At 36.2% G+C, this 26,452-nt stretch overlaps 1 protein-coding gene across 4 annotated transcripts in view; it reads right to left on the bottom strand.

The window, feature by feature from the left end:
- The window catches only part of LOC139983090 (uncharacterized), a 115,362-nt gene that overhangs the window by 43,684 nt on the left and 45,226 nt on the right, over positions 1–26,452 (bottom strand). For all 4 annotated transcript variants that reach the window (XM_071996436.1, XM_071996437.1, XM_071996438.1 and 1 more), the window contains exons 3-4: positions 9,189–9,261; positions 4,408–4,560 (exon numbers count right to left, since the gene is read on the bottom strand). In XM_071996436.1, coding sequence (XP_071852537.1) covers positions 4,408–4,560; positions 9,189–9,261 — 226 coding nt within the window. The remainder of the gene's footprint in view (positions 1–4,407; positions 4,561–9,188; positions 9,262–26,452) is intronic.

The raw sequence follows: 26,452 nt of genomic DNA, 5'->3' as shown, positions 1-26,452 counted from the left end.
TTGGTTAGTTTGTCAAGTTTACAACACATTTATTTCAAACAGTTTTAAAGACTCTATTATTCATGCATCAAATAGAGATTACTGTTTAAATAACAACCACTGCACAGTACAGGGATGAGACTGAGCCGGGGAAAAAAAATGAAATTTATCGGTCGCCGTCCTAGGGGAGGGGTTTAAGGGGAGGGGGTGTCCCCCTCCCCTTTAGAAATTTTTTGTCAGGTAAGGAGGGCTTAGATGCAAAATGGTGGACTCTAGATGGAATCTATCACATCACGTAATTCGCCAAAAAAGTGTGGAATTTCTGCTTGTATAATTTATCCATTAGCTTTTTTGAACCAAAAAAAAGGCTTTTTTGCTTGCTTTGTTGCTACTTGATTCCACCACTGGTCAAATTCGGTGTTCCTTCCCTTCACAGTCCAGCATGTTCGGCAAAAAAAAAAAAAAAAATTATATCAAAAAAATAATAAAAAATAATAAAAAACGCGAATTATGAGAAAAAACGCGAAAATGAAAAAAAAAAAACATCGGAAATCCGCGTAACCGCGGAAGAGTCTCATGCCTGACAGTAGAATGTTCATGAAAATTTAACGTCAAGTCCACAAAAGTACTTTTCTGGAGATTTTTACCCTTTGAATTATTCCCAGATTCTCCGGTACGATTCAAATAGTCAATGCAGGAAAACGATTTGAAGACTGGCTGGCGTTTGAAGGCTTGCATTTATAAGCATGATTGATATTATAACCCTTCCAGCAGATTCAGGACCTACACCGATGACATTTAAATAAATTGAGATCTCCAAGCAGAAAGAATGATCTTAGTTTCAAAACCATCCCTTCGATTTCCTCTCCCTTTCGGTGTTCGAGGACTCCGATCGTCGTTGATGAAATGCCGTGAGTTTACGGACCGTGAAGAGAGAGTTTGTGATACGGTCACTCACCGTATCGTGATAAAACTGGTTAACCCACGCACCGACGACAGGGAATATCTTAGTTAATGATACCTTTATAACAGTCTACTACAGTCCTCCACAAACCATGAAGACTATAACTATTGAATATATATCATGCCTGCAGTATACACCACTATCAGATGAATATAATGGCTCTATGAATACAAGTGGATAGTCAACTATTCAGCTGCTGGAGGCAACATTGGTATATATACTAGAGGTGTTAGCCTTAACACTCAGAGCAGGTGACAGGTGAATGAAATTATGGATCATTTGATACCTGTGGAGATAGCTAATCTCATGCTGAATAATTATTAATTAGAGGAAGACTTTAGTAAAATTTGTTGTGAAAGGAACTATCATTATAGAACAGGAAATATATATGCACTGTTAAAGAACTCAGAGTCTTGTAAACTGTCCAAACAAGTATAATGACTATATTAACTGCTAAGCCTGATCATATCGGCAAGAATATACCAACTTATATGCTTTATTTGGAATATGTTAGGAAGGTATCATAACAACTGAGCTAGGCTACTACAATTTGACAACAGGCAAACAAAGCCATACATTAGTACCATTAAAATGATACTAGTAGTTGTAAGTTAAGTCTTGTCTATCCGACATGCTCAGTGATAAACCTCCGCCACGTAGATCACGATCTTGTGCAAGGTTAATTGCTTCCTCGAAATTGTTAATGTTAACAAAAATGATACTGCACACAACTAAACAACTTTATCACCAGATATAAGGTTATCATCACAAACGGATGAATACCCCATTCTGATAACAGCAGCCAGTGGGGACTGTTTTCTCATGCTATTACCTCTCTAAACTGTCCTCCTATATCATGCTTCAAAGCACTCCTACTGACAGTATGAACAGTTTCTAACCTTTATAATCTGATGGAACCATGACATTCATACTGCTCATACTGACACTTTGAGTGCGATCTGAATCATGTGTATTACAGTATAGCATAGAATGAAAATGTCCCACTAATTGGGTGGATAACAGACCATTTACAGAAATAAGGCATTTAAAAATCAAAATGAACAGACAGTTGTCAATGAAATCTGTAATTCAAATTCAGGATTTGAGAATATGGAAAAGAAAGGAAAAAATGATGATACAGTCATAAAACCCTATAGAAACAGCTAAGTATGTAATAAAGGCAAAACCGTGTATGCTTGTGATGTGGATAGGTTGGAATGGGGGTGGGGGTGAGGGGGAGGTAAGGGGGTAATAATGTCTGTACATGAATACATGTGTCATATACAATAAGTGCTTTTATTGCTGTTTGATTTATGTACATTTTCTAGTTACAATGTGCTCAGTGGTGTGGTGTTAGTAGCTGTAGTTATTTAGAGACCAAGCATGAATCTATAGGTACTGTAAGTGTGTAGGAGTTCTACAAATTAACCAATGCTCCTGCATATATGGTTATTATATGGTCTAATAAGTAAGTACATTAATTCAGAAGTGCAAATTCTTTTCATAAATGAGACACAGGTACACATAAAAGGTTGATCAAAAGGGACTGCCTTTGGTGTATTAAAGTGAATGGGGTGGGGGAAGGGGTATAACCAGTTGCTAATCCATTACTTACTATTCAACCACACATGGTACCTAAAATAATAGAAACAGCTAAGCTCACAAAAGGAGCTATAAAGGAAGGTAGAATACATCTCCCAACTGTTTTCATAATTCCAAGATTTAGTAATTTATTTCAGTACAGTTAATATAGAAGTTGGATGCTTTCAGTTTAGGTCATGTATAGTGCACACCTCCCACCGCACTGCTTAGGTGTGCTTCTGGGGTGAGATGGCCAGCAACCCCCCACCCGTCAGTAGTTCCTAAGCTGCTGTGAACCACTGATTGGCCCATGTGGATTTCTCTTATATAGTACCTCACAGCCTATATATTAGCTCTTGACTTATGTCAATCTTCATGGGCTATTGTTCACTCTAGCTTTAATAAAAAAAATAAAATAAAAAAAATAAAAAAAGTTAAGCACCCTAAATCGCCCAGTTTACAGTCTTCGGGACTACTTTGATAGACTTGGTATTACACACTGGTCTGCCACAAACACAGGAACACACTACTGCCTTGTGCTAGTAAAAAATAATGTCTCCTTCGTCTTATACAGAATTGCTCCGACATCGACTAAATATATATTGTCTGCCTCCCAGTCGGTGATGATAAAATGAGCAACCTATCAGCTGTTGTAAGAGATATAACTTCCAATATTTATAAATTGAAAGAGGATGCCAGCAGAGTACCACAGTACTCAAAATATCTTCCTACGGCAAGAAACTTACACAGCCATCAAAATTTAAATCAAACTGCCGACGATAAACAGGAAAATGCTAAAGTTCACGGAGCTGTTTTCCATTTTCTTTTAATCTCTGTGATATTAATGCATTCATTTATTTGACATTAAAAGCAAGGTTGTGAGCAGTTTTTCATGTGAGCTGACTGAAGATTCTGATCGGAAAAGAAATGAGTGTTTTCACTTGATGAAGAGTCATGGTACATGGCTGAAATAATAAATTTCCTCAAGGGTGGCCTTCTCTTCTGATGGCTGCAAGGACCCCTCCCCCCCCCGCCCCCCTTCTGCTGCCAGATGGCTACAGGGACCACTCCTGCTGACAACCGTTGAGATGATATCTCACGGAAGAGTGAACAGCTAATGGATAACAGACACTGCTGACATTAATTACGCTGGGATTGCAATTATGTGTTGCATTATTAAAGTTGAATTATAACATTTTTCTGCTATATATTAAAACCATTCAAGGTTAGAGATTTTAAACTGTATGTGAATTAAGGCAAAAAAAATGACCAAATAGTACTGTAGTTGAGGATAATAGGGGGGGGGGGAGGAGAGGGGGACATGTGATGATTGGTAGGTACATTTAGGGGAGGAGAGGGGGACATTTGATGATTGGTAGGTACATTTAGGGGAGGAGGGGGGAACATTTGATGATTGGTACAGTAGGTACAATAAGGGGAGGAGAGGGGGACATTTGATGATTGGTAGGTACATTTAGGGGAGGAGAGGGGGACATTTGATGATTGGTAGGTACATTTAGGGGAGGAGAGGGGAACATTTGATGATTGGTAGGTACAATTAGGGGAGGAGAGGGGGACATTTGATGATTGGTAGATACAATTAGGGGAGGAGAAGGGGACATTTGATGATTAGTAGGTACATTTAGGGGAGGAGAGGGGGACATTTGATGATTGGTAGATACAATTAGGGGAGGAGAAGGGGACATTTGATGATTAGTAGGTACATTTAGGGGGAGGAGAGGGGGACATTTGATGATTTGTAGGTACAATTAGGGGAGGAGAGGGGGGCATTTGATGATTAGTAGGTACATTAAGGGGAGGAGGGGGGCAATTTGATGATTGGTAGGTACATTAAGGTCCCTGACATTGACTGAAGGACTTACCTTGCTAAGCTGTTTTCTTGCATCTTCTAGTTCTTTAATGAATGTATTATGGTAAGACATCACTTCTGTCAATAAGTCCTTTCTATATTTAGCAATATCCTCCAATTGCGGTGAAATGCTATTCTCCGTAACATTCGATAACTCTAATGTTTCCTGTAAGAGAAGAAGTTGAGATATTTATTCTCTTAGCCTTAGTAATCATGGCTGAAGGGGAAACAAATTTAAAACATTTTTAAGAAGTACAAGAGTACAAAACAAACCACATGGTTAAGGTGTATTACAAATTAAAGTAACACCTCCCAGATAGGCTAAACAAATGATTATAATTGTTGCACAACACTGTTATGGTTGCATGTTAAACAGAAAACATTAATAATTCAGTTTCTTTCCAAGTAGAAATTTCAAGGAATTTATAAATAGAAAAGACAAAATTTAAACTTGTCACTGATATTAACAGAGAACCTTTGTTTTATTCTCAGACACTGGTATTAACAGAGACCCTTTGTTTTATTCTCAGTCACTGGTATAAACAGAGAACCTTTGTTTTATTCTCAGTCACTGGTATAAACAGAGAACCTTTGTTTTATTCTCTTTCACTGATAATAACAGAGAACCTTTGTTTTATTCTCAGTCACTGGTATTAACAGAGAACCTTTGTTTTATTCTCAGTCACTGGTATTAACAGAAAACCTTTGTTTTATTCTCAGTCACTGGTATTAACAGAGAACCTTTGTTTTATTCTCAGTCACTGGTATTAACAGAGAACCTTTGTTTTATTCTCAGTCACTGACATCAACAGAGAACCTTTGTTTTATTTTCAGTCTCTGATATAAACAGAGTACCTTTGTTTTATTATCAGTCACTGATATTAATAGAGAACCTTTGTTTTATTCTCAGTCACTGATAATAACAGAGAACCTTTGTTTTATTTTCAGTCTCTGATATAAACAGAGAACCTTTGTTTTATTCTCAGTCACTGATATAAACAGAGAACCTTTGTTTTATTCTCAGTCACTGATATAAACAGAGTACCTTTGTTTTATTATCAGTCACTGATATTAATAGAGAACCTTTGTTTTATTCTCAGTCACTGATATTAATAGAGAACCTTTGTTTTATTTTCAGTCTCTGATATAAACAGAGAACCTTTGTTTTATTTTCAGTCTCTGATATAAACAGAGAACCTTTGTTTTATTCTCAGTCACTGATATAAACAGAGTACCTTTGTTTTATTATCAGTCACTGATATTAATAGAGAACCTGTGTTGTATTCTCAGTCACTGATATTAATAGAGAACCTTTGTTTTATTTTCAGTCTCTGATATAAACAGAGAACCTTTGTTTTATTCTCAGTCACTGATATAAACAGAGTACCTTTGTTTTATTATCAGTCACTGATATTAATAGAGAACCTTTGTTTTATTCTCAGTCACTGATATTAACAAAGACCCTTTGTTTTATTCTCAGTCACTGGTATTAATGGAGAACCTTTTGTTTTATTCTCAGTCACTGGTAATAACAAAGTACTGTACCTTTGTTTTATTCTCAGTCGCTGGTATTAACAGAGAACCTGTGTTTTATTCTCAGACACTGATATTAATAGAGAACCTTTGTTTTATTTTCAGACACTGATATTAACAGAGAACCTTTGTTTTTTTTTTGGCGCCCAATTTACGTACTTCTCAGTTCATCTGCACCACACTCATGCTGAAAGTTATTAGCCTATATGTATTGAATCAGCTTGTTAGGTTACCACATAGTGTTGGGTTTTCATCATCAGCAGCAGCAGATGTGTGGTAACCATATCTTGCAGTTCTCTTAACTGACATATAAGTTAATTAAGGAAGACCATCTGGGATAAAGGATTAATTAGAATTAGAATTAGAATTAGAAGTAGGCCAGCCATCTTCAGTAACACTGTGTATGTACACTCTCTCTGAATATTAACAATCAGACACTCAGCACTCCTTTTCATTTGTCTAGTTCAATCAATCCATTGCTTGCTCTAAGTAATCGCACAATACTCGACCAAATTAAGACTTAGCTTGATCATGAAAATAGACCGAATCATTTCACAGAGTCATTTGAAATAGCTTGTACTTAAAAAAAATATTAAAAAAAATTATGGGAGCATTATATCCTAATTCTAAAGAATCGACATAATTTCCAGAGCACTGTTGTCATGGCAACATACATTTATTTCTTTGTATTATTCTTATGCTGTAATCTGTAAAATATCACCCACAGATGGTGGATATTAACAAACTTCATAGGCATGAGTATTAACCGTTATCATGTGCAAAAGCAATCCGATGTTCAATGTAAAACATTGTACCACGAGTGGGTGATGTTTTGAGCGGATTATCTCGTAAGTAGCTGGATTCGGTCTGGCAAATATATCTCCTAGTACACTGAAACTTGACTCCAACAGAACTAAATCTGGAAGAGGAAGATGGCCGCAGGCCTTGTCCACATTGGAGAATGCAGAGGGGATCAGAATCTTGTTTTGCCTTAGGGAGGTAATAAAGCAGACCTGAACCGGTTCACACTCGAGAACTAGTGAAAGATCGATGTCTGACGAACAAGCATAAAAGCGGGAAAATGTCACAATGATTGTTTACATATCACATAGGTAGTTGTAGTACTTATGCTGAAGTACTTATGAGGAAGTGAAGGACAAGTTACTGGAGATGCTGGGCCCTGTAATCCCAAGTAGTATTCAAACTGCACTCTGAGATGCTGTGTCCTGTAATCTCAATAGTATTCACACTGCAATCTGATATGCTGGGTCCTGTAATCCCAATAGAATTCACACTACAACATGAGACGCTGGGTCCTGTAATCCCAATAGCATTCACACTGCAATCTGTGACCCTGAGTCTTGAAATCCCAATAGTATTCACACTACAATCTCAGAGGCTGAGTCCTGTAATCCCAATAGAATTTAAACTACAATCTGAGATGCTGGGTCCTGAAATCCCAATAGTATTCACACTACAATCTGAGAGGCTGGGTCCTATAATCCCAAAAGTATTAACACTGCAAACTGAGATGATGGGTCCTGTAATCCCAATAGTATTCAAACTACAATCTGAGATGTTGGGTCCTGTAATCCCAATAGTATTCACACTGCAATCTGATATGCTGGGTCCTGTAATCCCAATAGTGTTCAAACTACAATCTGAGAAGCTGGGTCCTGTATTCCCAATAGTATTCACACCACAGTTTGAGATGCTGGGTCTGGTAATCCCAATAGTATTCACACTGCAATCTGAGATGCTGGGACTTGTAATCCCAATATTATTCAAACTACAATCTGATATGCTGGGCCTGTAATCACAATGGTATAAACACTACAATCTGGGATGTTGGATCCTATAATCCCAATAGTATTCAAACTACAATTTGAGATGCTGGGTCCTGTAATCCCAATAGTATACAAACTACAATCTGAGATGTTGGGTCCTGTAATCCCAATAGTATTCAAACTACAATTTGAGATGCTGGGTCCTGTAATCCCAATAGTACACAAACTACAATATGAGATGCTGGGTCCTGTAATCCCAATAGTATTCACACTACAATCTGAGATGCTGGGTCCTGAAATCCCAATAGTATTCACACTACAATCTGAGAGGCTGGGTCCTGTGTTCCCAATAGTATTCACACCACAATCTGAGATGCTGGGTCCTGTAATCCCAATAGTATTCACACTGCAATCTGAGATGCTGGGGCCTGTAATCACAATATTATTCAAACTACAATCTGATATGCTGGGCCTGTAATCACAATGGTATAAACACTACAATCTGGGATGTTGGATCCTGTAATCCCAATAGTATTCAAACTACAATTTGAGATGCTGGGTCCTGTAATCCCAATAGTATACAAACTACAATCTGAGATGCTGGGCCCTGTAATCCCAATAGTATTCACACTACAATCTGAGATGCTGGGTCCTGTAATCCCAATAGTATTCAATCTTAAATTGCCCTTTTGAAGGCAGGATCATCTCCATGAGGGAGATCACAATTGAGGTGTCTAATCCTGAGCATTCACAATACAAAGTTGAAAATGCAGTCCTGCAGGTATCAGCTCCCCTTTGCATTCTCAGAGTGGAACAAGGCTTTAGAGAAAAGTCTGTCTCAAATAACCATTAGAAAACAACAGAAAGGGATAAGTTTAACAAATATTATCATCAGGTTAAACATAATGTCATTACCAAGAGCTATGCATCTTGAGCCCAATCTACTTATCCCTGCCTTAAAGGGTGTGATGACTCGCGCAAAAAGAAACGTCTAATGCAGGTAATTTTACCTAGTTTTGAATGAGGTGTAACAGAAGTGTTAAATGCCACCATTGATCCCAGAAAATACACACACAGCTTGCTACGGTCGGAAATTAGACACTAGTGTACAGTCAGTACATACAGATGCGGTCAATACCCACAGCACAGTATACAAACGATACAGCGATGGACATCTCAGGTCCAGCTAAAGATAACAATGTACTGTATCATGTATCATTACTGTCTGCATTTTGTAGCGACACGAACAAAACGTCACTTGCAAGCAATGGAAAGTTAACTTTTTCAGATGGCTGCACACGGTTTGGGGCGAGTCTTCAATGCCTTTAAGAAACTGATAGCCACATGAAATTGACTTTATACCTTTGTTTTGACTCAAGGCCAAGTATTGAACAACAGAAATATTAGAAACACTCGTGACAGTCCTGTGATAGTTTCAGGAAGGTCGCATTGGTTTTACTACTATCACACTTACTTGCTTTGTTGCGGAACAATTCTTCAACAGAGCCAGCCAGGCACGTTGGACACAGCTGCAGTCTTCAGAACATCTACAACCCCAAATAAAAGAGAGAAAAAAGTTGATACCAGGGTGTTATGTATTAAAGTCACTTTTGGCGTTCCTCACTGTGGAATTACATCATGGCCGCTGGCCGAACGTAGTCGGATTTCTCTGGATTCATTATTATAAATATTGGACCCACATAACCAAAGCAATTTAGTGTTCAAGTTTTGTATGGCAAGTTTTGGAGACTCTCAGAAAAAAACACTACATTTCTGTGTACAAATACTGTTAAACATCTTTGCACTTGTGTAGCAATTTATCGATTTTGTGATGCAATACAGCTACTTGTTTATATGGATGTATTTTTTATCCTCCTGCAAGCAAGAACTCGCGAAGAAGCCTCATTGGCTTACCAAAGCCGCAAGCTGACCCAAGTCAGTCTCTTACATTCATATTTAACGTCCATGATTATGAATTGAATTGTCAACAACTCTGTAACTGGACGACATACATTGATCTTGGAGTGACTCGAACCAGGAAGCTTATGAGGACATTATTATGGGGACATACAACCAGGGACATTATTCCCTGGATACCAGTGAACCTGCTCCATACATCCATTGTAAGGAGAGACTCAAACCATGACGTGCACTGTATCAGGTGTATAAATGTTCCATAAATGACTTCTCTGAAAGTCACCTTAGCTTGTACAAGTTCAACAGGAATCTTGCTATACCATACCAAATAATGAATGCATCAGTGCACATCCGTACCTAGTGTTAAACAATAAGCAATAAATTTGCTTAATTATTGCATAAATCAAAGATTTGAAGTATTGTCATGGTACAAAGACCAATCAAACACTGGCTGTTCTAAAATTGTTGTCAAAGTGTGATTCTTCTCATGCAGTTTGATAGGTAAGAATTATATGTATACAATAAACATTTGAATGTTACCAATATCAATGATTCTAACTGGAGACAGAATATTTATTCCAGTGTTTTCAATTTCAAACAGGAGTGTACAAATGATGCATGATCTATTAATAGGAGTGAAACAATTGTCAGATGCATATATTCACAAATAACTTAATAGGCATTGAATGCTCTGTATTAACAAATGACTACTTAGGCATATTCGGACACAACCTGTAGTATATAAACATACTCAGACATACATATATACAATACTATTGATCTTCAAAACACAGAAATATTTCAACACTTCTCTCATTCATGATGTTACATCTATAACATTTATTGACATATATATTGATACATTTCACCGGAGGATCCCACCTAAACAGTTTACAAATTAAAAGAAAAAAACGGGTGGAAAACAGAGGGAAAAGACAACCTTTGGAGTCTGAAAGCATATAGTCTGAACCTTCTGGTTTAAGTCTACATGATTTAAACTCAATGCATGAATAAAGTTACTATTTGCAGGTAACACCTGAAATAGAAACCTCCTAGAGATGAGTTTGTGACTGCTAGACAGAAACAGATAATTAGTTCATAACGATGCTACTGCTAACAGTAGATTGCCCCCTCCAAGAGAGCAGAGAGGTATGTCACTTTTGTAGAAGTGGCTGCATTCTATATGCTGAGGAAAATGCTCAATAAGTGTTACTTTAAACTTAAGTCACCATAACTTCCTTAGCAAGAAAATATTCAGCATCAGAGTTGAATTAATTTTCAAACTTTTGCTGTGTTCACCCTTCCTATCAAAATGATACTGCTTAAAGTGGCCATGACACGAAAATTTCAAAGTCCTATATTTTTGGGATCCATCAAAGAATGTTCTCTAAAACATGTATCAACCAATCTGCCAGTTTAAAACTTGATTTTTCAAGTCGAAAATTGAGAATGAATTTACCCTTTTCGGCGTTTGAAACTTTGTTTACTCGAAAATTTTCCGATTCGCATGACGTCATGTGACGTCACGTTTTGAACACATATTTGTTGTCGCTGCTACGGTACCATTCACGTACACAGTAGACAAGTACACATACCACTAGTAGTTACTAAACAAAACACCGATCACAAGTGCGATATCAAATCAAAATTTCCTGTGAAATGGCGGATCCAGAGCCAAATGCGGCAACCGAAGTTCAAAGTGATAATGGTTCTTCACTAGGCAGTGAAATTGGGCTATAATTAGAGTGCCCTTTCTCATATTCGAAGCAGAGAGTGAAGGCGATGATCATTCCAATATTGAACCGAACGCTGAGGGTGGAGCGGAGGTGTTAGAACCGTATCAGTTCGAGCCTGTTAAACGAGCCGAAATTGAAGCTCCACAACATATCGAAGAAGAAATCCGTTCGAAACCATTGCAAGGAACATACAACGTGGTAAGAATTTATTAACGAAGCATTTAAAAACAAAATCCAGTCCATTTTGTGCATGTGTTGTTGGAATTCGCGGAACACCCTAAACCGTATTGTGCGTTGTGTTACGGTAACTTACAACCCATATGTAGAGTGTGTAGTACTAGTAGGGTTGGTTGCATACTGAAAGTTTGGCTCGGGGATGTAAGTTGCATTATGCAGCCATGCTAGGTAGGCATATGTGTTATTTCATACTCATTATTACTTGGCTAGTACTTTGGCCTGGAGTTTTGCAAATCAATTTTCTGAAACAAAAGAATGTTTCATGATACATGGAAGGTGTAAAATCACAACAAATGTAACCATAACTGTACATTGTGTGCCTGCTTGTTATTGTGGACATCATGGCCAACATTGATACATTTTGAACTTTCATAAATTTTTTCCCAGGCAGTACAGATACATAGCCTACGGTCAACAGGTTCAATGATACTTGGGGTTCCTAGCAAGACACGTCAGGGTTGTGCTACCATCATGTGCAGTCCAAAGGATCAGAAGTGATTTTCCAGCCAATGGTCATTACACTGGATTCAAGTTGCCAGGAGAAAACTCATTGTATAGGGAGCCTTTCTAAACTACGATTGTGTTGGATTATCAATCCGTCAGGGTTCCCTCAGTGTTGATATATTGAAATTCAAGACTTTTAATTCAGGATGAAAAGGTTATTTTCCAGACCCAACATCAACAATAAAAGAAAAGGCATGTTTTGAAGCATTTGGACACAAGTATTGGCGTGACCGTGATGTCATATAAAATGTGCATAAGGGAACGGGCATTGACCTTTTTAGGGGCATTTACCTCGTTTGATTCGTACCTTTAATCTGGAAGCCAAAATATCCATATCACCAATGATATTGCCAGAAAAGTCATAATAAAGACCAATGGAGGCAGCAGAACTCTTGAATGTTTAGACTGTTTCTTCAGCAGCAGTTGGTTCGTTTTGTAGTCTTTCTTCAAAAACTCAGCAGTACACCCTGTTAATGGTCTTCGATTGTTTTAATGCGTGTGATGCTGTGTTTCACATTGCCCATCAGTGTTGTACGTGTCGTCGTGCGTGGGTAACATTTTTGCATGTGAGTTGCGTCGTGCAGTGTTTCTTGGTTTAAATAACCCTGTATTGTATTTGCTTCTGGATTATTCTAATTAATTTGTCACAACAACGATTGATAGCGATGGACATGCAACTGCTTTGTAGGCTTAAAGCAAAAAATTCATGTAAGTTGTTTTCTTTTAACCTCCTTTGATGTCACAAATTACATTAGTGTAATTTAAGAATGATAATGTTTATGGAAAGTACAGTTTTACTTTTATGTCATATAATACAATGATTGTTGTTAATGTTAGTTCAGATTGTCCAGAATGACTGTCTAGAACTGATATTGAATAAATTTTGTTCAATGATTTAACACTTGAACTATGTTGTGTGAATTTTTGGCTCTGTGACTTTAAAATAAATCGCTTTGAGATTTAATTAAACAACCTTTGGAATAAAATCTTTTTACCTACCTATTTTGACCCATCCCCATTACCCCCACTCCCTCCACAACATAATAAATGGTTTTCCTGGAATAGGAATAAGAAATTATTGCTATAATTAACTGATCCAGCATATTCCAGAAATAAATTGGGGCACTGAGATTTGTTCACAAGAAGATGTAACCCATCGCTTTTGAAGCTAACCTCATAGCTTATTAGTATACAATAGAGCAATGAAGGGGGTGTTAATTTAGATGATACAGTAAAATCTCTTCGTCTATTGCGACTTCAGTGTAGTAACGCTAATACTATAGTACTACTAGTGCTCGGCGCGCTACCTCCTAAGGATCGCCACTTGCCCCATTGGAGGTTTCCTGTTCCCCGATCTGGTCTTCAGAGTAGTTTTTTGTGGATTACTTGACAGAAGAATGACTCTTTTATGTCGAACCGTTAAAGTCCATTTGTTTTATTTCATAACAAAAAGGAGGGATCGTAGTATGCTTCCGTGAAGTGTTCGCTTCATTCGGAGCTGCATACTGGCTAGGCCCAGTGAAATCGGCGCTGGTGTTGTGCACTAACTTGGTCATAATCGCCGTGTTTTTTTTCGTCCTTCAGCCATGGATGAAGGCTAATTGCATGGGTAATGATATTTATGCAGCCCCAACAACACAACGGACCGGCATTTCTCTCGGATAGTTTACAACAGTTGTAAAACAAACTTGAAATTTCTAACGATATAGCGTAATACAGTGGTTGTTCTCTCAGTGTAAATGTGCGTGTACTGTATATGGAACGGTATGATCGTCGCGCATCCGATACATGCCTGAGCTTTGCACGTGTGTTCCTAACATGACGTCATCATTGTCTTGTTGTGAAATCGCATTCTCAGATATCTATTTTCGGATGCGAATATTAAAACGTTAATTACTAATTAGTCCTTGAGGTTTTCAAGGTGTTGAGGATAGTTTTGAACATAGATTTTCTCATAGATTCAGAGGAAGTTACTCTCGATGAGTTGGATTTTTCGTGTCCTGGCCTCTTTAAATCCGACATTTTAACTTCAGCAGTGGCATTAAATATGACCCAAAATATAAAACAGGATTGGCTTACATCATGTGACCATACACTTACGTGTTGATATGTTAAAAACCATCAAAATAGGAAACCATGAGTCCAGATTATGACTACTTGTCATTCGACCGTGGTAGACCGATTGACTTTGAGATAGGTTTGAGATAGTCTGCTCAGTTTCTTCAAGTCAAACATCATTTGCGATTAATCGAAGAGCACCTAATATCCAAAGTCAAACACTGTTCAGTGGCGTTTAGAGCCAAGAACATGCTCTTGAGGACAGGGTAAGTCTTAAATTCCCTTTCAAAGCTGTTGAGGATAGGAGCTGTTTTATAGACCCTTCAAATTGTTAAGTTTCATCCATTATTTTGTAAAACTCTACCAATTTTATGAGCAATGTTTTGTATACATCACAAATAGACCATCCAGGAATGGAATCTAGCACAATTTTATAATAGTCATAATTATTTTGTTGTTTTGCCATTTTAAGCCACCAAAAGTCTTACCTATATCTGTCTTCTGTTCTGTTCTAGGTCATAAACTATGCAGTCCATCCTCATTCATGAATAACTTAATAAGCAATAACTGATAATATATTGAATTAGTGTTTTTTATTATGTTAATTGTTGTATCCAATCATCCATTATCAATCTTCTGTGGACACTCACCTATAAATAAGGGTTGTTGCTCTCGATATTTAGTTACCAGTACAGTAGTGACTCACTGAATACTCACAGTGCTGAGATAATAATTTAAGCTCAATTTGCTGACAATTCATCCATATGCATGCATGAACCCTAACCCTGATTCAAGCACCAGCATTTGACAGAAAGTATGTAATTGAGTTAGTCTTACTGAAAAGAAGTTACTTGTACAGCTATTGAAATATTGCATGCAGGTAATAATAAATAGATTTAATTTGACATAATGTAATTCTCTTAAGTAATTTCAAACTTGGACAAGCACAGACTCTTGAGGATTAGTAACCATACAGTAGGTTGACTATAGTGACCATTAGAGTGACTACTAGAGTGACTACTAGAGTGAACATAAAAGTGACTACTAGAGTGATGACAAGACTGACTCTAGAGTGATGATAAGAGTGACTACTATAGTGATGACTAGAGTGACTACTAGGGTGATTATTAGAGTGAATACTAGAGTGATGACTTCTATAGGGATGACTAGAGTGTTGACAATAGTGAATACTAGAGTGATGACTAGGGTGACTAATATAGGGATGACTAGAGTGATGACTAGAGTGACAACCAGAGTGATGACTAGAGTGACTACTAGAGTGATGACTAGAGTGATGACTACTAAAGTGAATAATAGAGTGATGACAAGAGTAACTACTAGAGTGACTACTGGAGTGATGACTAGAGTGATGACTAGAGTGATGACTAGAGTGATGACTAGAGTGACTACTGGAGTGATGACTAGAGTGATGACTAGAGTGATGACTAGAGTGATGACTAGAGTGACTACTGGAGTGATGACTAGAGTGATGACTAGAGTGATGACTAGAGTGATGACTAGAGTGACTACTGGAGTGATGACTAGAGTGATGACTAGAGTGACTACTAGAGTGACTATTAGAGTGACCATTAGTGATACTATAGTGACTACTAGAGTGACTATCAGAGTGACCATTAGTGATACTATAGTGACTACTAGAGTGACCATTTAAAGTGACCATTTAGAATGACCATTTAGAGTGACCATTAGAGTGACTACTAGAGTGATGATAGAATGACCACTTAGAGTGACCATTTAGAGTGACCATTGGAGTGACTACTAGAATAATGACAAGAGTGACAGGCCAAGAGTGACTACTAGAGTCATTATAGAATGACCATTTAGAGTGACCATTTAGAGTGACTACTAGAGTGATTATAGAATGACCATTTGGATTGACCATTTAGAGTGACCATTTAGAGTGACCATTTAGAGTGACCATTGGAGTGACTACTAGAGTGATTATAGAATGACCATTTAGAGTGACCATTGGAGTAACTACTAGAGTAATGACAAGAGTGACTACAAGAGTGACTACTAGAATGATTATAGAATGACCATTTAGAGTGACCATTGGAGTAACTACTAGAGTAATGACAAGAGTGACTACAAGAGTGACTACTAGAGTGATTATAGAATGACCACTTAGAGTGGCCATTTAGAGTGACCATTGGAGTGACTACTAGAGTGACCATTAGAGTGACTACTAGAGTGACCATTAGTGTGACTACTAGAGTGACTACTAGAGTGACTACTAGAGTGATGACTAGATTGATCAGTGCTGTTCACTTTGTCATCCTGTAAATGTATCTTGTACCTTTCTAACTTCTCTCGTTCATGTTCATGCAGTGAACATTGTGTGATCGAGTTCTGAATCATCTCTCAGTTTTCATCACCTACACTTTGCTTTTTTGGAAACCTCTGGTTATAGCTACATTATCTTGAATTTGTCTAACAGTTTGTTCTTTAGACAGTCTGATGAGGGTAATACTTCTATGGAGTTACCATGGAAACAGTATTCATTGAACATACAATAGGTTTCTAAATTATTATACAATGGCTGCTGAATACTCAACCAGGGTACAATCAACCAACATATTAGTTCTACTCACAGATGTATAAAGATATGTTTTGAATGGACACGTGTTATACAAAGAACACTCACAACATGCGAAACGTTAAAGACTGTGTTAAGAAGCTTTAATAATACATGCAAGGTGTAAAAAAACCTCCAGTCCTAAAGCAGCAAAGTTTCTATAATATTGAACATAATCTGATCTCGTTCCATTTGTGGTTTGCTTTATCTCTAAATCATTGCACTCATCATCTCATATATATGTATGTACAACAAACTTCACTACTGACTTATTAAAATACTCAGCTTTTGAGCTCACAATGTATTATTCACAAAGTATCGAGTATTGTGAACATCTCCCCTTTCGAAATTACACAACATGCTGCCCAGCAAGATGTCACCGCATCTTGAGCAAACATTATCAATGTTTGCCATCTGTTCATCATAGAAACAGTAGGGAACCATATCATGCATCTAGGTAATTAATGATGGCTTTTTTATTACTCTTGGACTTCTCACGGTATTATTATTACTGCTTCTTATTACATGCTATCTTCAGCTACTGTACATTTCACTACAGTAAATATATTGCTATCAGTTGGTATACATGAGCTGCATGGTAACGCTGCCCTCTTGGTTTGTAGATCCGTCTCCAGTCGTCAATTTCCTTGACGCATCTGATTAATTAAACCAATTAAGAGGTCTAGATGTGATAATAATCGATAAACTGCTCAGCATTAGCACCTTGAACAGAGCATGCTGTGTCCCATAAATTTTTCTACTATTTTTTTCAGTACCTTTTTTGAAGCTTTAATCTTTATATCTTTAATACTCCATTGTTCCTGTTGCAAAAATTTAGTAAATTAAATATTATGAGTACAGGTAAACCTACATTTCCAATCATGATTTGTTATTTTTTACTGGCAGGATGTAACAACTTGTATGTATGTATGTATTTTAGATCCTCCTGCAAGCAGGAACTCGCGAAGAAGCCTCATTGGCTTATCAAAGCCACAAGCCGACCGAAGTCAGTCTCTTACAATCATATTTAAGGTCCATAATTATGAATTGTTACTTGTCAACAACTCTGTAACTGGACAACATACATTAGTCTGGGAGTGACTCGAACCGGGGACCTTATGATTGAAAGGCACTGGCATTAACCACTGAGCTTAAACTCCTTGAGAGCTAAACACTCCTCGAACTTTAACACAATTTTGGGTTTTAATTAAGAAAGCACCAACGCCATGAAGATCGTCACACATGGCTGTCCCGACCGACGTTGAAAGTAGACTGGTGGTTCAGTAAATTAGCTAGGCTTGAGTACTTACCAAGTTTGTCATATAATCAAGTGCATTTACACACAACCACAGATCTCTCAGCCAAACAAACTTCAACAAACTTTAGCCAATCTGTCTGCATAGTCATTGCATACTAGCCGAACATTCATTAAACAAAATATTGAGACCAAGAATGAAAAATTACTACATGGAAATGAAGGCCGAAAGATATGAGGATGACTTTAAGCGATATTTTATAGTCTAATTGTCATAGTTCAAGACAAAAGAAATATTTGAGTGTTTGTAATATTCCAATAGCTATTCAGCCTTACTTAAAAATATATCATAATATCTGTGGAACGCTTCTTCTTCAAGGCTAAAATGATGTTGGCTCTTGGCGCAGACGTACTCTAGGTCAGACCGTTGTTTTATAATTAGTCGTAACAAATGAACCAAAACATGTTCTCTATATGAACGACTGGGCACCCTTGCATGACATTTATTGTCATTGCCCTTGACAGAGTTTTAATACCTTATAACTGGTTCTACGAGGAGATCATTTTGCTATTGAGTTTTGTATTGCTAGGTTTGAGGAATAGGGTGTTATAACTTCACGACTAGTAGAATCGGAAGTACATGGTAGTGTCAGGATAAGAATATAGTGAGTAGCTCAGTAAATTAAAGTGTTCCAGTCACTTGCATTCATGAGATTAAAGGGACATTTCTCATACATTAAATGTGGTAAACCCCCCTCCCCCCAAACAAAAATGAATGTGTAATTCATAGTTATACAACACATCAAACTTAATGCGGAGAGGTAGCTCATTGGTTAAAGCCGGTGCCTTCCAATCATAAGGTCCCGAGTTCGAGTCACTCCAAGATTAATGGCTTTCTGGTCACTTCGCTCAACAACCATTTCGCCCAACTGCCATTTCTCCCAACCAGCCTGGTCATTTCGCTCAACCAGCCTGGTCATTTCGCCCAACCTTTTTTTCACTAATTTTCAGTCAGAATTATATTACTTTTTCTATTTCACTAGTTCAATTTGATTGATTTGGGGTTATAATTGTTACTTCGTGGTAGGTAAATAAAGTGAGGTCCGCTCGATATCGATCGGAGTCTAAGCAGTTATTTCGGGTATAATGGGAGGATTACACTACTTTAGGCGGTTACGCATACAATGGAAGTTATATTATTATACAAACAAAGGGAATCGGTGTGGAATAATATCACCGTTTCTATTTCACTAGTTCTGGTTGGGCGAAATGGTAAGGTTGGGCGAAATGACCAGGCTGGTTGGGCGAAATGGTTGTTGGGCGAAGTGACCTGCTTCCGATTAATGTATATCGTCCAGTTACAGAGTTGTTGACAATTGACAATTCATAATCATGGACGTTAAATATGAATGTGAGAGACTGACTTCGGCCAGCTTGCGGCTTTGATAAGCCAATGATGGCTTCTTCGCAAGTTCCTGCTTGCAGGAGGATCTAAAATACATACATGCATACAACGTTGTGCCTGTTTTTAATCCTTCATTGTGATTCGTGACTTACAATTAAAAATATTCACAAACAGGAATCGGTAGGTTTCAATCTTACAAATTTTTGAGGCACTGCTGCTTTAAACACTCGAGGCTAGTCTATCGAATAAAAGTAAAAAATAATATTTAAAAAGATAAATTGTCAAAAAAACAACAGGTTTACCATGATTGGAAATCAACAGGAAAATAAAACACTTGAGTGGTCACATGACCTAAAATTAGTTTGAATAAAAAATATTCCAAAAAGATATGAAATAATTGTTATTAATTACTAAACAATAAATTGGCATTGAAATGAAGTGTTCATGTTGAATTTCACCTTATAATATTAAACATTCCAGATATTTAGATATTTTTTTATACAAAGAAGAAATAAGTTGACATTATAAGCTGCATACTCCATATTTCTTTATCATAATCTCTCCCTAAAGTAGATTTTCTTCTATTTATGGATAAAATTACAGTTCCAACAATATCTCTAGTTTCATCTTAGACTGTTTAATGTATTTAAGTATGTATGTAAATTATATGTAGATTACACAAGTTTTGTATAAATGTTTCTAATTCCTATAATTTATTTTACAAGGATATACATGTATATATACTATACGTACAGCAATCAACTACTATAGTCATACATTTGGCAGACCTACCAGAACACTCAACTTGTACTGTGTGCAATCAACTAATACCGTTAACAATTATGGACTAATTGGTCTTATAATAAAGACCATAGCATGATACACGTGTGTACTAACGAAGCCATGTCTCTGTATCTGCTATTTTAACAGGCATAAATAAACGACCGACTCTGCGATAGTTGCTAGCCTTGCTAAAACGGTCGCAGCACTTTAAAAATTATCAAACGCTAGCTTCCAGCACTTCTCACCTGTGGATTTGGAATTGAACTGTTTCCATGGGAACCATTATCACTGAAAAAGAACATGAGTTGCCAATGATTTTTTAATGTCACACGGAATTGAGTAAGCCAGCCAGACAATGGATTTTATCTAATATAAGCACTTCTCATTCTTGCATCTCGTGCGTGTTCCTACAATCTCTGTAATCATTGGCTAAGCTTTTATTTCTTCATATTTTTAAACTCTTTTCCTGTACATTCCTCTTCACTATGGTTAACATTGTGAAGCCTGTTTGGGCCTGTGGCATTAATTCAGAACCGAGGTTGGTTTTTTTGGGAGGTTTCCATCATGAGTGCTCATATCTATACCCAGATCACCAAAGGCCATCTAACATTCCAACCATTCAGGTTTAATAACTATTTTAAAATAAATTATTTGGGCCTCATAGCTTTAAATTGATTAACTTTATTTGTGGGATATATATGTGCAGCTGGAGGAACAGAGACTTAACTCATCCTTAACATTGCTAAAGCCAAGATGACATTTTACAACATTATCAACCATGAAGACAGGAAAACATTCCTCTAGGCTGATCATTTCTCTTCTTAGTACCCATCAGCATTGTAGTTTGAATGACCATAGAGTAACATGTCTTCCTAGAGTGACTGTCAGCCATATATATCAATGCAGCCTACTGTTATTGCAATTACCACATGTGCAACGATCATCAGAATCATCACTTCCAATTCAAATCTCTTCTTTGAATGAAAAGTGATCCTGTTTACTTAGATGAAATATATGTTTGATCATGTAATCTTATCGAATCAGAACATAAACTCAACAGAGCGTGCCCAGCAACAAGTAGAAGCAATCAACTTCTTTAGAACGGTTTGCACAGTAATTACTTATTGAAAGCGAGTACAATATATGCTCTTAGGCAGCATTGCGGACTATGCAGCGTACTTCCAGAAGGCAACAATTTAACAACAGAGGCATAAACGCAGTCCGAAATAAATATATAATTTTTTCTACAAGATAAATTCATACGCACGAACCATTAACAGTTAGCAGGGCATTCCTACAGAAATGACCCGCAGGGTGCTAGATTTGGATTTAAAGAATAACTGATTACTATGGAAATAAAATTGAAGTCTGATATATTACCATGGCAACAGGAGTATTAAAGATTGCCCAAAGATTAACTTTGACAAAAAAAGTCATTTATGGGGAACATCTTTGCCATGTGATAAATCAAGTGATGAAGATATATCTAAGAGATTAGATTACTTATGTTTTGAAGATGAAGCGTGATAGCGATAATATATTGCAACCTTTAAATATAACACTTGTGTTCACCTATTCACCAGTCTTGATCTAGTGATAATATATTGCAACCTCTTAATATAACACTTGTGTTCACCTGCATTTGCCAGTTTGATAGTGATAATATATTGCAACCTCTAAATATAACACTTGTGTTCACCTATTCCCCAGTCTTGATAGTGATAATATATTGCAACCTCTAAATATAACACTTGTGTTCACCTATTCACCAGTCCTTATAACAATAATATATTGCAACCTCTAAATATAACACTTGTGTGTTCACCTATTCACCAGTCTTGATAGCAAAAATATATTTCAACTTTTAATATAACACTTGTGTGTTCACCTATTCCCCAGTCTTGATAGCGATATAACACTATTCACCAGTCTTGATAGTAAAAATATATTTCAACTTTTTAATATAACACTCGTGTGTTCACCTATTCCCCAGTCTTGATAGCGATAATATATTGCGACCTCTTAATATAACACTTGTGTTCACCTATTTCCCAGTTTTTATAGTGATAATATATATTGCAACCTCTAAATATAACACTTGTGTTCACATATTCTCCTGTCTTGATAGTGATAATATATTGCAACCTCTAAATATAACACTTGTGTTCACCTATTCACCAGTCCTTATAACAATAATATATATTGCAACCTCTAAATATAACACTTGTGTTCACCTATTCACCAGTCTTGATAGCAAAAATATATTTCAACTTTTAATATAACACTTGTGTGTTCACCTATTCCCCAGTCTTGATAGCGATAATATATATGCAACCTCTAAGTATAACACTTGTGTTCACCAATTCCCCAGTCTTGATAGCAAAAATATATTTCAACTTTTAATATAACACTTGTGTGTTCACCTATTCCCCAGTCTTGATAGCGATAATATATATGCGACCTCTTAATATAACATTTGTGTTCACCTATTTCCCAGTTTTTATAGTGATAATATATATTGCAATCTCTAAATATAACACTTGTGTTCACCTATTCCCCAGTCTTGATTGCGATAATATATTGCAACCTCTAAATATATAAAAACTTGTGTTCACCTATTCCCAAGTCTTGATACCGATAATATATTGCAACCTCTAAATATAACACTTGTGTTCACATATTCTCCAGTCTTGATAGCAAAAATATATTTCAACTTTTTAATATAACACTTGTGTGTTCACCTATTCCCCAGTCTTGATAGCGATATAACACTATTCACCAGTCTTGATAGTAAAAATATATTTCAACTTTTTAATATAACACTCGTGTGTTCACCTATTCCCCAGTCAGCGATATAACACTATTCACCAGTCTTGATAGTAAAAATATATTTCAACTTTTTAATATAACACTCGTGTGTTCACCTATTCCCCAGTCTTGATAGCGATAATATATTGCGACCTCTTAATATAACACTTGTGTTCACCTATTTCCCAGTTTTTATAGTGATAATATATATTGCAACCTCTAAATATAACACTTGTGTTCACATATTCTCCTGTCTTGATAGTGATAATATATTGCAACCTCTAAATATAACACTTGTGTTCACCTATTCACCAGTCCTTATAACAATAATATATATTGCAACCTCTAAATATAACACTTGTGTTCACCTATTCACCAGTCTTGATAGCAAAAATATATTTCAACTTTTAATATAACACTTGTGTGTTCACCTATTCCCAAGTCTTGATAGCGATAATATATATGCAACCTCTAAGTATAACACTTGTGTTCACCAATTCCCCAGTCTTGATAGCAAAAATATATTTCAACTTTTAATATAACACTTGTGTGTTCACCTATTCCCCAGTCTTGATAGCGATAATATATATGCGACCTCTTAATATAACATTTGTGTTCACCTATTTCCCAGTTTTTATAGTGATAATATATATTGCAACCTCTAAATATAACACTTGTGTTCACCTATTCCCCAGTCTTGATTGCGATAATATATTGCAACCTCTAAATATATAAAAACTTGTGTTCACCTATTCCCAAGTCTTGATAGCGATAATATATTGCAACCTCTAAATATAACACTTGTGTTCACATATTCTCCAGTCTTGATAGCAAAAATATATTTCAACTTTTTAATATAACACTTGTGTGTTCACCTATTCCCCAGTCTTGATAGCGATAATATATGCAACCTCTAAATATAACACTTGTGTTCACCAATTCCCCAGTCTTGATAGCAGTAGTATATTGCAACCTCTTAATATAACACTTGTGTTCAGCATACCCCAGTCTTATGATAGATTATACTGACATATATTGTACATTATTATATTTAACAAAACATACCTGATCAAAGATTCATTCCAAACAACCAAAATTGTCAACCATTAAACCTGCTACTGTACACATGTTAAGTAAGTGTTCACTGAGGTTGATGTGTGCTCAATATATACTCATGTTGACAAACTTGTCAGCTGCAAACCTGTCAAACTTTATGGAAGTTTAATTTAATCCCCCATTAGCAATTTAATGGAAGATCGATCATTACCTGTAGTATATAATTACCTTTTAACAATATCATGGAAGATTATCATTAATTATTTCCTATTAACAATATATATACTGTAAAGATGATCATTAATTATTTCCTGTTAATATTATTACCACTGAATATTAAAACTACTCATTTCCTGACATTGTGACCGTTTATTCTTCATTATTTGCTACCATTGTAACATTATTGAAATTAACAATTTCACTGTATGTAAAACCTCAAATCTTTAAAAAAATGGCTGCTATGAACAGAATTGACTGTATGTTTAACAAACATGAAACAAGACTCATAAGTACTTGGATCATGCATGACATCTTCCACATTGTAAATTGCAACACTAAGATCCAATGTAATTTGTTTGATACAGGCAGGTTGCACAATGACTCGTGATGTCGCATTATAACAAATTGACATTTAAATGTCTTTCGTATACCCTTCAAATTAAAGGTTAATTTGTTATCTTCTTGATATAGTTTACAACCAGGTTTGCTGTACTGTTATGCCAACAGCAATAAATAATCTAATGACCTCAATGGTCAATATTCCAGTACAATGGTAACCAGAGAGGAACAAGAGAGGCAGAGAAAACTAAACTAGGAGAGTAAATATCATAATTTAATTTGCTGTAGAATTCATACCATGGTATAGGCTCAGCTGACTGCATGCTTTACTAACACACTAAAGTTCAAGAGTGCCTTCAGGAAAGGTATGTCATTATTCTATACTAAATTTTTCAACTTTGACCTTCAGTTGCTATGGGGTAAAAAGAGAGGGGTTACATACTTAATGAGAAACAAACATTGATTTGATGATCGTCTGATGAATGTATTTAATTCTTAAGAGGTTCAAAACATTGCTTCTTGATATCTTTTCAAATATCAAGAGTGATAAGTGAGATTTATACAAAACATTCAGTCTCAATGATAACTTTCAAGATCACTAGTACTTTGTTTTTTATTTACTATTTTCTTTCAACACCTTTTAATCAACTGCAAGACTCTATGTCTATGTTAAATTCAAAGAAATCAACAATGAGGAATTAGTTTTTAAACTTCTATTGCAACCTTCTCTCTTGTTAAAATACTGATCAAAATAAATCATCTTTACAGTGTGTGCATTTGACCGTTCATGAATTTACCCAGCAGAAACTTGAAATGTATTATTATTGCAAAATAAAAAAATTAACTGCATCAATATCGTTAGTATTGCATAAAAAGCTTTGTAAAAGGAGTCGTTTTGCTTTCTGTATGTAAACGGGGGAAAAAAGAAGCAAAACTGGAAATGCAATGAGGAAAACAGAATGTGCGAACATCTGAGACAAATTGGGAAACTGAAAGAGTAGTGGGTTTTTCTTTCTTTCATTTCATGATCAGTCTTGACCATATTTCTACATAGAACAATAAAGCTACATAGAACAGCGTGTGTTTTAAGTGATCCTTTAATATTCATTGTATCTTTGAGTTTTAAACCCGATTCATTTGTGAAATTTAGATCTGCTCTCGTAGCAATATTTGAAACTACACAGAATATGAAAAAAAATTTAATATTAATTTAGGTCGAGGGATCACATCAGGGGCATGACAAATGAATCTGTAAACACTAAGCCAGTCAATTAGTGAAACATCCTTGAACTTATTACTATTAATTAGCTGTGTGCCTGTGTGCACGTTTTGACCCCCCTTGACCGAATTCCTGCTCTCATCACGATTACTATGACAGGACTTGTCAGTTGTAATTACTCTTTTTTACTGACCCGAATATGAATGCAACAGAAGACGTCCTCATTCATTACAATTAAATCTTCAATTTGATAAATTACTTTCAATCCTTTGAAATGAAAATGGCAAAATTTCATCCTTTCCAAGATGAACTTGTCTGCCTGCTTGATAAAATCAGAAATACCAGCTAATTTAGCTGAAAAATAGATTATATAAGTAGTTTATCAATCATGCCCAGAGCTAAAATCAGAGGAGAAATACCAGCTAATGTAGCTGAAATAGAGTTTGATATCAGTAGTGTACTAATCATGCACGGAGCGTAATTAATATAACCTGATCTAATACAACCAAGTAATGCTGGATTTCCACAGGACATTGTTTAACATTTCAGTACTATTCAGGAATAATTTGACAAATCCCTTGAGGGGAAGGAGAGGATTATGTTAAT

Source organism: Apostichopus japonicus, chromosome 16, assembly GCF_037975245.1.
Source record: "Apostichopus japonicus isolate 1M-3 chromosome 16, ASM3797524v1, whole genome shotgun sequence".
Classification (NCBI taxonomy): domain Eukaryota; kingdom Metazoa; phylum Echinodermata; class Holothuroidea; order Aspidochirotida; family Stichopodidae; genus Apostichopus; species Apostichopus japonicus.
The sequence above is the reverse complement of the archived record's forward strand: the minus strand, read 5'-3'. Positions and strand labels throughout refer to the sequence as shown.